The 14756-nt window shown below is 44.1% G+C and overlaps 1 protein-coding gene across 5 annotated transcripts in view; it reads left to right on the forward strand.

Moving 5' to 3' along the window:
- ACP6 (acid phosphatase 6, lysophosphatidic) overlaps positions 1 to 12889 on the forward strand; it is a 31444-nt gene extending 18555 nt beyond the window's left edge. For all 5 annotated transcript variants that reach the window (XM_089916830.1, XM_089916829.1, XM_089916834.1 and 2 more), the window contains exon 10: positions 81 to 12889. In XM_089916830.1, the coding sequence (XP_089772956.1) occupies positions 81 to 135 (55 nt within the window). In that variant the 3' untranslated portion in view covers positions 136 to 12889. The remainder of the gene's footprint in view (positions 1 to 80) is intronic.
- Positions 12890 to 14756: the final 1867 nt, after the last annotated feature.

The following is a 14756-nucleotide window of genomic DNA, read 5'->3' on the forward strand; positions in this document are numbered from 1 at the left end:
GCCTTTCAGAACTCCGGGCACAGCTGAAAACAGCCAGACAGGGTCCTCAGTGCCCCTGCTGAGTTCTGTCTCTTCCACAGGAGCAGGTGCCGAAAGGTTGCCCTGACCGGCTGTGTCCACTGGACAAGTTCTTGAACACCATGTCAATTTATACCTTGAGCCCAGAAAAATACCACACACTCTGCTCTGAAGCCCAAGTGATGGGACTTGGAAATAGAGAGTGAGTGATTTGTACAAGTAGGATGTGTTGATTTTTTGAATAAAATGCCTTTATACAATGCCTCCAGCTGTTGTGTTTGGGAAAGGCAGGAACAAGGGTTAAGGTACTTTAACATGAGGGAAGGGTATTTCCCTCCTGTAGGTATATTAGGGTCTCTTCTTGAAAGGAAAAGGCATGTAATGTTGAGACCGGAATGATATATCCTATTTTGTGGCTTGATTTCCATGGCCAGAAGCAGCTTCCTGTGACATAGGCTGGGGACATCATGACCCTGTAGAATTGAGTGTGGGTTTGGACTTCAGTTCTTTTTTCTTATCTTCATTTCACAAACATATATTGAGCACCTACTAAGCAGTGATCATTATAAAGGTGAAAGGTTACTGCCCTCAAGTTGTTTCAGTCCAGTAGGAGAGGCAGATAAGTAAATCAGTGATGACAATACAGTATATTTCATTCTGTGATAAGGTACATCAGGGTCTACTTGGGTACAGAGAAGACACCCCCAGCCCCAGTTGTCAGGGGCTGGGGGGAGCAGTTAAACGCTTCTTGGGAAGTTCTGTCCTGATCTGAATAGAGAAAATGAGGGAGTAGGAGTTAACCAGGTAAGCAAGAAGGAAGTGGTGTTATGTAAAAGGCAGGCTTGAAGGTCAGGGCACGTTGCTGGGCAATGAGGTGCAGCCCTGCTGTGGGGACCTGGCAGGAAGGGCACTGGCTTCTGGTGGCTGGAGCTCCAGGAGCGTGGATGAAGGCTCGCTTGGCGGGTCGGGACCACTCTTAGCATAAGTCCTCCACCTTGACCTGGGTCCCCAAGGTTACCTGGTGATCCCCCTATTTCCTTATCAATTTTCTCATTCTTCCCCAGAATCTATTTCAAACTTTCTCTGATCTCAAGCCACCAACACCTTTACTTCTCAGAGAAAATAGCAAGCACAAAAACCCCTCTGCTTCCCATCTTTATGTTGTTGACTCCCAGATCTACTTCTCTAGTTCAAGTTTTTTCTCCCGAGCTTCAGACACTTATGTCCACTTGGATGTCCCACAGACACAAAATTTTCCCTCTCTCCTCCGAGATCTGCTCTTCCTACAGCCTTCCCTATTTGAATGGAAGACGCCTCCACCATCCACTCAGATACTAAACCAGAAATCTATCCTTGTCTCCTTCCTCTCACACTTTTTTATGTCTAATCAGTTAAGTTCTATCAGTCCTACCTGTTTATTTCTTGAATATACTCATATCTTTTTTCCTCGATCTTCAATATCCCCTCACCCTACTAATTGCTCTATTTCTTATTTCACTAAGAAAGTAAAAGCAATCGGAAGAGAACTTCCATATCCATCACGCCACCCCCAACCTGCTAACCCAGCTGCATTGGTGCCTATAAGGCCCTCCTTCCTGTTACTAAGAATGAACCATCCCTACTCCTATCCAAGGCCAACCCTCCAGCTTTGCAGTAATTCCTCCAATTATTTCTTTCCTCTATTGTTAATTTTCTCTTCCTACCATTTATTCCCATTAGCTTACACATATGCTGTAAAATCTCCTGTCTTAAGTTTTCCCACATCTTTGAACTACTATGCTCTTTTCTTCTTCCCTTTGTAGCAAAACTGCTCAAAAGTGTTGTTCATACTTGCCGTCTCTGATGCTTCCCTTCCCCTTCTCTCTTGAACCAACTGTGATTTGGCATTCACCCCTCCCACTCCATGGAAACAGCTTTGTCAACATCATCAGTGACCTCTGGGTGCTAAATCCGTAGCCAGCTTTCAGTCTTTGTACTCAGCTTCTCATCGGCACTCTTGGAATATTTTCTTCATTTGGCTTCCTTGACAAATACTCTCTTGGTTTTCCTCATTTCTCAAATTCTCAGTTTTTGCTGAATCTACCTTTTAAAAATCTCTAAGTGTTGGAGTATCTCGAGGCTTAGTCCTTGGACCTTTTCTCCTACACTTACCCCCCTAGGTGATCTCAAGCAGTTCCATAATTTAAAATATTATTTACATAATGTCTCCTAAATTCATACCTTCAACCTGGACCTTTCCCCTGAATTCTGGTTCCATTTCCAACTGTCTACTCAACATCTCTGCGTGGGTATTTAAGCTATTTAATATGTATTGAACTTCCCATTGTCCATGCTAAACTCTCAGTTCTCATGCCTCTTCGACTTCTCCCACACGCTTCTCCCTTGAGGTAAATGGCACCACCATTAACCCAGCCGGTTGGGCCAAGAACTTTGGGGTTACCCTTAACTCCTCTCTTTTTCTCCTGTACTACATCTAATCCGTCAGTTAATCCTATTGCACCTCTCTTCAAACTTTATCCAGAATTGACCACTTCTCGAGACTTCCATTGCTACTATTTTCATCCCAGCATCACCTCTCACCTGGATTATTGCAAAGTCTCCTGTTTCTGCCCTTTCCCTCTCTGCTAACTTATCCTCAACACAGGTGTTGCTTTTAAAATACGAGTCAGATCATGTCACTCTTCTGCTCAAAATTCTCCCCGGGCTTCCCATCTCAAAGCGAGAGCCAGTCATAATGGTCGTCAAGGCTTTTATGTGACTTCTCTCCTACCTGTCTCTTCTTACTTCACGCCGGCTGCACTAGCCGCCTTACCGTTCTCGTCTGCCAAGGAGCCCCAAGTCGCGTCCTCACCTCAAGCTCTTTGCACAAGCTCTTCCCCTCTCTGCAATGCTCTCCTAGACATGGGCATGGCTAGCGCCCTTTCTTCATTCCGATCTCAGCTCACTGTCATCTCAGGGAGGCCCTTCCCTGTTGTCCTACATAAGATATTTCATATCCACCCCCTCACTCTACCTCCAGCCTAGTTACACTCTATCACCTTGTGTTATGGGTGGAATTACGTCCCTTCAAAATTCACATTTTGGAGTCCTAACCCCCAGTACCTCAAATGTGACTATATTTGGAATAGAGTCTTTAAAGAGGTAGTTAAGGTAAAAAGAGGTCATATGGGCTTCCCTGGTGGCGCAGTGGTTAAGAATCCGCCTGCCAATGCAGGGGACATGGGTTCCAGCCCTGGTCCAGGAAGATCCCACGTGCCGTGAAGCAGCTTAGCCCATGCACCACAACTACTGAGCCTGCACTCTAGAGCCCGTGCAGCACAACTACTGAGCCCACGCATCACAACTACTGAAGCCCGCGCACCTAGAGCCCATGCTCCGCAACAAGAGAAGCCACTGCAATGAGAAGCCCGTGCACCGCAACGAAGAGTAGCCCCCACTCACTGCAACTAGTGAAAGCCCGCGCACAGCAGCAAAGACCCAATGCAGCCAAAAATAAATAAATAAAGTAATTAATTTTTAAAAACCATATTTCTCAACTTAAAAAGAAAAAAAGAGGTCATATGAGTGGGCCCTAATCCAATATGACTGGGTAAAGAAGAGAACATTAGGACTCTGACACAGAAGGAAGACCATGTGAAGACACAGGGAGAAGATGGGCATCTGTAAGCCAAGGAGAGAGGCCTTAGCAGAAACCAACCCTGCTGACACCATGATCTTGGACTTCCAGCCTCCAGAACTGTGAGGAAATAGATTTCTGTTGTTTAAGCTACCTGATCTGTAATATTCTGTTACAGTAGCCCAAGCAAATCCAGGATCCACCTTGTCCTGTCTGTTTTCCCCTGTGGTATTTCTCAGTGCTTGATATTACACATCTGTGTATTTATTTATCTCCCTGATGAGAACGTAAACTCCACGAAGGCAGACTTTACCTTGTTCACCGATGTGTCCCCAGCACTGAGAATAATGCCTGCCATGCACTAGTGTTCACACATTTGTTGAGTGAGTGAGCACCTCTGACGCTGCTCTCCTGGGCCCATAATCATCCTCCCAGGTTACTCAGTGCCTTCCTAACGGGTCACTCCCTTTCTTGTGCTCCGTTACCCTTTGAGACGTGGCCCCTGCTTATATCTCCAGCCTCGTCCCTCACACCCCCTCATGCATCGCCCCCCGGCCAGACTGAACTCTTTCAAGAACAGTTAGTCCCGCTCCTCTGGCTCTTGTGACACACTGTTTCCTCCCCTGGCCCCCGACACACCCTCCCTTTGCCCATGTATCCCTCTCATCTTTTTTTTTTTTTTTTTTTTTTAAATTAAGCAATTTTTTTTAAGGAGAGAGAGAGAGACATTTATCTTAAGAAGTTGGCTCACACAATCCTGGGGACCAGCAAGTCTTTAGGAAGTAGGCTCAGGTAAGAGATGGTGTTGCCATCTTGAGTCTGATGGTTGGAAACTCAGGCAGGGTTTCTACATTGCTGTCTTGAGAATTCCTTCTTCTTCTTCTTCTTCTTTTTTTGGCCGTGCCTTGTGGCATGTGGGATCTTAGTTCCCTGATCAGGGATCAAACCCGTACCCCCTGCATTGGAAGTGTGGAGTCTTAACCACAGGACCACCAGGGAAGTCCCTATCCCTCTCATCTTGATGCCTCCCGTGTTTCTGTTTGTCCCTCAGTAGGGGGCTGCCTGTCTTGTCCATTATTGTGTTCCTAGAGCCAAGCACAAGACGTGGCACAAAGTGGACTTCAGCCAAGATCTACTGAATGGATTCTGACCTCTCCCTCTCCTTGTTTCCGCTTTGCACAAAGGGGCTTCTATGTACTCTTCCCCACTCACCACCAGGGGGAAGCATGGAGTAAAGAAAACACGCGGCTTCTACTGGGTTCAAATTCTGAAGCTAGTATTTGTGACCCTTGGACAGGTGTCTCTGAGCCTGTTTTTCCTCTCATGTAAAACAGAGATAATTATACCTACTAATTAGGGTTGTTGTGAGAATTGAGTAAATATAAGGGCGTTCAAACTTTCCTTTTTGCCCTTTGGCTATTTCTTCCCCACTAGATTCTTAGCTGTAACAGGTTTCCTCAACTAGTAGGAAACTGGGATTGTTCTTTCCAGCCACCCTCTCCGTAGGCAGTGCCTGCCCTTACGGAGAAGAGTGAGCCTGTGTGTGCGGGAGAACTCTGGCCCCTCGCCCACCAGTTGTGCAGCTGTGGGCAAGTCATTTAACTTCTCAGAGCTTATGCTTTCCCAACTATAAAACAGTGATGTTGCTATTTGCCTCCCTGACGATTTGTTCTGAGGATGGATGTGCAAAGCACTTCATAAACTCCTAACCAGCCCTTGCCCTTGACTCCTTTCTCTTAATGCTTTTGAAAATGAGTGTTGTTAAGGTTAAAATAATTTCCAGAGGGGATCTCATCCTTGGATGGCAAAGTAAAGGGCCTCCCAGGATAGAGGAGAGCGGTCACTCCTCTTCCCCCACATAACCGGGCTTGCTCGGGTAGGCTGATTTCATGGGGAACTCACCTGCCAAACCCTCCTGAGGGCCTCATGGCTTATCTTACTCAAGAGCTCTTGGTCTGGTACGCAGTGGGATGAAATAGCTGTTAGTAGACAGGGCCAGGCATTGCTCTGTGCTGGCACCCCTTTAATAGTTGCATGTAGACAGTTTAAAAGAACAGCAAGGACATCAAAACTCTGAAAGTTCCACCTGGAGAGAGGGAGGAAGAAAGAGTTCCCATCCCACCCCACCCCCAGGCCTCAGAGCACTGGGTCTTGGCATGGTAACCTGTTTGTATTTATTATAAGAAACTTGGGTCTTTGTAAGTGATACCTGGCACCCCTTTTCCTTAGCTGGACTCCTCTAGGGCACTGCCCATGTACCTGCGAAGGAGGCTGGGAGGGGCTAAGAGCAACTACTTTGTTTACTATATGCCAGGGACGTATCATTCTTCAGCTTTGGGGCCAAGAGCTGTGGTTCGCTGTGTACCCTGGGTCTGCTAGGGCAAGTGTGAGTCCCTTTGGCTGGCTGGAGAATTGTCTGGGGAGAGGCTGTGTGCTCTGTTCAGACCCTGACTTCTAGTGGCCAAGGGGACCAGCCATGCAGTCCTGACCCTCTCAGTCCACCCCGCCAGCCTCTAGGAACCTGGTCCCTGTCCAAGGGTGAGTGGAGAGAGGGGAGAAACACTTTCCCCAATAAAAAGCTGGTCTTCCCTGAGCGCCTTTCTCTCCACCTGGCTTTTGAAATGCACACTTCCCTGAAGGTGGGAGGTGGTGGAAGAGGGCTGGTGGCATGGAATCTCCATTTCTGAAGCAAAAATCCAAACTAATGTGTAAGGACTTGAGAGAGAACTGGTCTTGGAGTCACGAGCTGTGAGTTCAAGTCCTACCTCTGTATGTACTTCCTGTGTGACCTTGGACATTCTGTTAACTTTCCATTAACAAGCCTGCATATCCTCGTTTGTATGGTGGGACTCAAATATAGCGCCTCCCTCACAGAACTATCCCAGGGGCCACATATGTAAAGCACTTCATAATGTAAAAAGTGTTATAAAAACGTGAGGCATTGCTCAAATTATTGCCAGAAAAGCCTCTTTGTGGCTCCTTCTGAGTGTTCCTCAGGCAGCCGTGGCGGTGGGCGCCCCATCCTAGATGGCCTGCCATTGGGGGTTAAGATCCTGGTGACTGTTTTAGAGGCACTTAAGCCACTTGTGGGATGGTAAGAGAGCACCCACCTTGGAGTGAAGAACCAGGGACTTGAATTCCACCTTTACCACTTTCCCGTGCTCTGTGACCGTGGGCCACTCACGTAACATGGCCAAGTCTCTCTTTATCTGTATATTGTGACCGTGGGCCACTCACGTAATGGCCAAGCCTCTCTTTATCTGTATATTGAGGATGATGATACTCTCTGCACGTTGGAGAGGGAAAGTGGTGGAGAGTGTAAAACAAAATCACTATATAAAAGGGTCTGGAACGTGGTAGCTTCTTAAGTACAAACTTTGAATCTGCATCTTCATGTACTTGGGGCTTAGAGAAACTACAATTCAGCAGCTTGTTACATGCCCTGAAGTTTTGAGTTGCTCCTTGTGGTGTAGGGATGTTTAGAGAGTGCAGGCATGTGCTTTGAAATCAAAAGTAGGGCCTAGGTAAACCAGTAAAGGAAGTGTGCTGCGGGGTAGGTCTGTTTATATAGGTTGGAAAGCAGGGCATTTTCCCCTGAGGCAGGTTTTCCACGGAGGAAAATCTGGATTCAAGAGAGATTAAAAGTGTCAAAGGTAAAGGAAAGATGTAAGAAAATGGCCTGTACTGAATCACTGCAAAGGACAGTATTCATCAGAGAATTAATTTGGAAGGAAATAGAGTGTGAAATAGCAGCAAGGCTTTCAACTCTGGCCTTAGAAATCCAGTCAGTGCTTCAGAGGCTTGCCAAGGCCCAGCCTGGGAGCTACCTCCAGAAAAGCAGCCAGGGGATGCCCAGAGACCACAAATTGCTGAGATCGGGAGGAACTGATTGAGTGTGTAATTAAGGGGAGGGTTGTATAACACTTGGGTAAGTAGAACTTGATGGGGTCAAACCAGCAGGGCTTCTGGGAGATGAGAGAGCAGTCCCTGGAGCTGCTAGTAATGGAAGCCAGATGCATCATGTTAGACACAGCTTACCTGGGCCTGTGGGGAGAAGGATGGAAGAGATCAGGAAGGAGAAAGGTTGAAAGAGTGATTGCTCCCTAGATCAAAGTGTCCCCAGATGCTTAACACCCTAGTGGTTCAGTTCTAGGTGTAAGGTGGCATTCTGGAGCAATGGGCAAAATCCCCAGAAACTGAAGATCAGAGAGGCTGTGACTTGGCCAAGATCACATAGCACGATGCAGATGTAATGGATGCTGAATCTTGACTGTGGGTCCAGAGTGTGTCTTGGTACACACCAGTGATGGTGACAGCTAGAAGGGAACTGTCAGAATGTAAAGGGGGCATCTTTGATCACGTGTGGGGATTAGGAATGGAAATCATTCACGTAATATTTGTGGAAAAAATGATCATGTGTAGGCTGAATACTGAAGCAATTAGGCATATTTATGAACGCTTGAGTTCCTATAGCTATATCCCTAGCATTCCCCTAGTACAAGAGGCCCCTCATGATAGGCCCTCTGCCCACCTCTCCTACCTCTTGCTCTTCCCTCAGTTCTTGAGACGTTGGCTCCCTCTTGTCATTCAGACCTCAGCTTAAATGCGACTTTTTTGTATGAGAATATTTCCTTATGCGTTTATGTGTATGTTTAATTTAGTGTTTATTTTTGCAGAGACACAATAGAAACTCAGTGGTTAAACAGACAGGCTCTGGAGCCAGACAGCCTAGGCTGATGCTCCATCCGTTAGGATCTGTGTGATCTTGAGCACGTGTCTTAACTCCTCTGTGCCTCAGAACACTTAATCTATAAAATGGGAATAATGACAGTACTGTATTTACTTCATAAGATTTTGTGAAGAATAAACATGTAAAGTGTTTAGAAAAATACCTGGCACATAGGAAATGCTCGATAAATGTTAGTTATTATTAGTAGTAGTATTAGCATTATCCTGTCTCTCCCTCTATAATCAGCAGGAACCTTGTCTGGTTTGTTCACTGCTGTGTGTTTCTCCAGCACATAGATCATGACCTGGCGCATGCAGCCTCAACACATATTAATTGAGTGAATTTTCTGAATTAATAAAGTAACTAAATCAGTGGTCAATCATTCTTCAGGGAGAGGTTTCATGTTGTACAGTAGGCCTCTGCCCTTTTGGACATGTTTTTCAATAGTTTGCGTAAAAATATAACTGAATAAACATAGAGTGCAGGCTAGTCACATTTACTAAGTGCATAAAACTGGGAGGAACAGCTTATTGAATGAATGAATGAATGAGAGTGAATAAATGATAAGTATGTTAGATATGTCCATGTTGATATCTTTCTTTTGTTCCTGGGCCAAATATTACAAGATGTAACTTACTAGGGATAAATACAGAGTTCTTGATCTCACAATCAGTTGCCCACAACAGTATAGGGGTTGTAGTGAGCAATTTGTTCAGTGTGAATCAATAATATGACGTGTTCCTCAAAATTCTAAGTGTGCTGTGTCTGCACTGGTCCCTGAAATGAAGGAGGTGATGGCCCTGTTTTGTCCTGTGCAGCCCGGAGCACACCCAGAGAGCTGTGCTCAGATCTGAGAGCCAGACTTGGTAGCAGAGACAGACAAACATGTCAACTGGAAAAGGACCATCAAGGGGGAGGAATGGAGATGCTGAGGGCACATCGAAGATTTTTTTATGTGGATCCCAAGGACCACACTCAGACCGGTATGTAAGCTATAGGGACATATAGACTTTAGATCAATATAAGGATAGTCGATGAAATAATCAGAGCTGCCATGCATGAACTGGGCTGTCACTGGAGGATTTTGAGCTTACACTGGCATTTTGCCAGACTATGGAAAAGGGTCGCACACCAGCCAGGTGGTGGAATAAATGGCCTTTAAAGTCTCTACCCACCCTGAGAATCCGTGCTCCTATGATTCCACAGCATCCTTCATTCCCGGTGAACAGTCTGAGTCAGAGGCAGGCCTCGTTTTGTTTTTCATGTGGTCAAGGATGGGGTTTGGTCCTCTAATTTGATGATTCTGAACTTTAAAGAAGAGGGGAGTGCTTGAGAATCTGGTGACCTCAGTATAACCCTGTTAAAAGTGTTGCTACCATCACCTTGGGCCGGTTGGGCTTTGAGACTCCAGGGAATAGTGGCCCTTGAAATAGTACCTTCTTGCTACTGCTCCCACCATCCCATCTCAGAATTTACACTCTGGTGCTTCTTTCTCTAAGGTTTTTCTGTGCTGCCTTTCAGTGCCCAGGAGAGCAGCAAGAGGGCTCCCTGGGTCTCTCTTCTGAACAAAGAAACACAATTTCCAGCTCCAGCTAGAACCTTCCTACTGCCCAGCCAGCACACATCTTGTGAACTTTTGAATTTACTCACTAGCGCAGCCATTTCAGATCTTCTCTTTTTGCATTGTGAGCCCCGGGATGAATCTCAAAAATGCTTTGATAACTCAGCTTGTACAAGGCATATGCATGTATGTTACCTGATATCCGTCTCATAAAAACTGTGACATCCAAATGTAAAGCTGCTGGCTCCGAGGGAACAAAGCTCTGAGGGATCAAAGTCAGTGTTCCAGGGAGAGGCAGAGGCAGGACTCAGAGTCCCACCTTGGACCTTGAGTTCAGCTTGGTTTTCTCCCCATATCCCCATACCTGTCCTCTGGGATGTGGCTTTCCTTTTGCTTTGCCTCCTTCACCACATGTGGTACCTTCTTCTTTTCACTTTCCAGTATCTTCCAAAGCTTACATCCACCTGTGCTCTGGTTCCTTTTCTGCTTCTTGTGATCTTCCTGCCAAGGATGGTAGGAGTACTCTTGCATCCTCAATCCCTCCCACTCAATTGGTTCCTTCCTTTCTGTCTTAAAGTAGTAATATTTCCATTGTCTTAAACTTTATTTCTAGCTATCATCTTATTTCTCTTGCCTAGTACTGCCAAACCTACTGAGTGTATTATAACTCATTATATCTGTCTCCTTGTCTCTTTCACACTCAAACCCACCCTTTTCCCTGATACTTACCCTTGCAATCTGGCTTCCTTTTTTTTTTTTTTTTTGCTTTATCAAAACTGTACTCTGGAAGACCAAAGCATCATTTAATCAATTTTGAGGCCCATCCTTAGTGCCCTCTCATTCTTCAATTCCTCTGTACCATTTGGCCCTGTGGACCATCTCCTATTTCTTGAAAACCACTTTCCCACCCTCTCAGGACTTATACAACTCTATACATTTGTCGCTATTCCACTGACTGATTCTTTTTTATCTGGACAACCATTTCCTCATCAGTTACACGAGAGAGGTGGGCTAGATCATTTCTAAGCTTTCTTCCTATTCTATGAATTTCAGTTTCTTTGGTTGAAACTTCTCCCCGCTTCTGACTGTGCCAATCCTTCATGACTTAGTTCTTGGCCTTCCATGTGACTCTCTTTTCTCCCACTTCCATGGACAGATAATCTATACTCATCTCCATGTGGAAAAATTCACATCTCCATAACCAATCCAAACCTCTCATCCCCCTGCCTTTACTTCCAGCTGTGCACACATAGATGCCACTCACTTCACAATCACTCACTTCATACTCAGCACTTCCTCAACCCCCAACAAGCACTTGTCCCCAACTCCCCCAATTTTTATCCGTGATACCCGAGGCTTGGGTAAGGTGGGGTGAGGAGGGGAAACTAACTGCTTTTAAACTATATTCTGAGAATATAATAATAAAGTAAAATATAGGCCCAAGTATCTGGGGGAAAAGATTTAATAAAGGAGAGAGACAAAATGAAATCACTTAACTCCAAATTCTCCTCTCTTTGCTATAAAGGGAACCAATCTTCAAGCCAAAAATGGCCAAGCAAACATGGTTAGGAGGGATCAAAACCTTAAAGAGGTGAGCACATAACACCGGGTTGCTTTTAATGACTTCAGATCTTCATATCCAGTGAATAATACCCTGAGGTAGATAAAGAAGTTATAAATGTTACTTCAGAGAATTATCTATGAGAAATTAAGATATTTTCAGATTTTGAGTCTCAGAGAGCCAAAAATACAAAGGCAAATGTGGTCCTAGTTTTTTTAAACCCGTGAAATGTTAGATTCCAGAATCTGAAGACCAAGAGCTCCTTGGCCCCCGGTAGAGCCTAGAGTGGACTCTGAAACTAATAGAAGTCTGTGAGCACTTAGAGAAGAAAGCAATAATTACCATTCGGAGTCAGTAGTTAGCTAAAGTATTTTTTTGTTTGGGTTAATAGACCAATAAGTCAAAGACTCCCAAGAAATTGATAAAATCTTTTTGTTTAGTTTATGTTTCTCAGTCTTACATGTTGGCAGTTTCCTTTTCTTTCATGTCATACCTGTGCTTGTAATCACCTGTTCAGTGTCTGGCTTCTTCAATCAATAGGCTATGAGCTTGGTGAGGGCAGGGTGGGACCATTCCTGACCACTTCACTGCTGTATCCATAATTCTTAGCTTTGTAGGTACCGATTAAAAGAATAGATAAAAGGATTAATTTCTTAATGGGTAGGTGGAAAATGTAAACTGGATGATAATAGATTTATAAGTGATTGCAAAAGTATACTTAAAATATTAATGAATTACTGAATTGATGCCAATGTAAAGATTAGCTCTAACTATAAAACTCTTGGGAGAAAACAGGAGGAAGGCTTCATGACATTGGATTTGGCAATGATTTCTTGGATATGACACCAAAAGCACATGAAAGAAAAAAAGTGGATAAGTTGGACATCATCAAAATTTTAAAAGTTTGTGCTTCAAAGGACACTATCAACAGTGAAAAGGTAGCCCATGGAATGGGAGATACAAATCATGTATCTGATAAGGAATTGATACCCAGAATATATAAAGAACTCCTACAACTCAACAGACACAAACAACCCAAGTCAAAAAAGGGCAAAGGTGACCATATGTGTGTGTGTTTATCTCTTAGCTTTCTATCCTGTTCCATTGATCTATATTTTTGTTTTTGTGTCAGTACCATACTCTCTTGATTACTGTAGCTTTGTAGTATAGTCTGAAATCAGGGAGCCTGATTCCTCCAGCTCCATTTTTCTTTCTCAAGATTGCTTTGGCTATTCGGGGTCTTTTGTGTTTCCATACAAATTGTGAAACTTTTTGTTCCAGTTCTGTGAAAAATGCCATTGGTGATTTGATAGGGATTGCACTGAATCTGTAGATTGTTTTGGGTAGTATAGTCATTTTCACAATGTTGATTCTTCCAATCCAAGAACATGGTGTTTCTCTCCATCTGTTTGTATCATCTTTAATTTCTTTCATCAGTGTCTTACAGTTTTCTGTATACAGGTCTTTTGCCTCCTTAGGTAGGTTTATTCCTAGGTATTTTATTCTTTTTGTTGCAATGGTAAATCAGAGTGTTTCCTTAATTTCTCTTTCAGATTTTTCATCATTAATGTATAGGAATGCAAGAGATTTCTGTGCATTAATTTTGTATCCTGCTACTTTACCAAATTCATTGACTAGCTCTAGAGTCATGTACCACAATGTTCATTGCAGCTCTGTTTACAATAGCCAGGATATGGAAGCATTCTAAGTGCCCATCGACAGATGAATGGATAAAGAAGATGTGGCACATATATACAATGGAATATTACTCAGCCATAAAAAGAAATGCAATTGAGTTATTTGTAGTGAGGTGGATGGACCTAGAGACTGTCATACAGAGTGAAATAAGTCAGAAAGAGAAAAATAAATACCGTATGCTAACACATATGTATGGAATCTAAAAAAAAAAAAGGTTCTGAAGAACCTAGCGGCAGGACAGGAATAAAGACGCAGACATAGAGAATGGACTTGAGGACACGGGGAGGGGGAAGGGTAAGCTGGGACGAAGTGAGAGAGTGGCATGGACTTATACACACTACCAAATGTAAAATAGATAGCTAGTGGGAAGCAGCCGCTTAGCACAGGGAGATCAGCTTGGAGCTTTGTGACCACCTAGAGGGGTGGGATAGGGAGGGTGGGAGGGAGACGCAAGAGGGAGGAGATATGGGGATATATGTATATATATAGCTGATTTACTTTGTTATAAAGCAGAATCTAACACACCATTGTAAAGCAATTATACTCCAGTAAAGATGTTAAAAGAAAAAAAAGGGCAAAGGACTTGAATAGACATTTCTCTAAAGAAGATATACAGATGGCCCATAAGCACGTGAAACAATGTTCAGCATTACTAGTCATCAGGACAATGTAAACCCAAACCACTTCACACCCATTAGGATGGCTATTATTAAACAAACAAACAAACAAACAAACAGAAAATAACAAGTGTTGGCAAGGATGCAGAGAAATTGGAAGCCTTGTACATTCCTGGTGGGAATGCAAAATGGGTATAGCCACTGTGGAAAACTGGCAATTCCTCAAAAAAATCAAGCTTAGAATTACCATATGATCCAGCAATTCTACTTCTGTAAGTTAATGAAGTTGACTTACATTAAAGATTAACTAAAGGGCTTCCCTGGTGGCGCAGTGATTGAGAGTCCGCCTGCCGATGCAGGAAACACGGGTTCGTGCCCCGGTCCAGGAAGATCCCACATGCCGCGGAGCGGCTGGTCTCGTGAGCCATGGCCGCTGAGCCTGCGTGCCCAGAGCCTGTGCTTTGCAACGGGAGAAGCCACAACAGTGAGAGGCCCGCATACCGCAAAAAAAAAAAAAATTATTTAAAGAAAAAAAAGTTAAAGCAGGGACTCAAACAGATATTTGTATACCCACGTTTATAGCAGCATTATTCACAACAGCCAAAAGATGGAAGTAACCCAAGTGTCCATTTCCAAAAGAGGAATGGATTAAAAGAAATGGGATATATACACACAATGGATATTACTCAGTGCTAAAAAGGAGGGAAATTCTCATACATGCTATAACACGGATGAACCTTGAAGAAATTATGCTAAGTGAAATAAGCCAGTCACAAAAGGACAAATACTATATCATAATTCCACTTATTCAAGGCACCTCGAGCAGTCAGATTCATAGAGACAGAGAGTAGAATGCTGGGTGCCAGGGGCTGGAGGGAGGAGGAAACAGGGCGTTATTGTTAATGGGCACAGAGTTTCAGTTTTGCAAGATGAAGAGTCCTGGAGAGGGATGGTGG

This window comes from Delphinapterus leucas, chromosome 1, assembly GCF_059928025.1.
Source record: "Delphinapterus leucas isolate spDelLeu-1000000601 "Yukka" chromosome 1, BTC_Dleu_Yukka2, whole genome shotgun sequence".
Taxonomy (NCBI): Eukaryota; Metazoa; Chordata; class Mammalia; order Artiodactyla; family Monodontidae; genus Delphinapterus; species Delphinapterus leucas.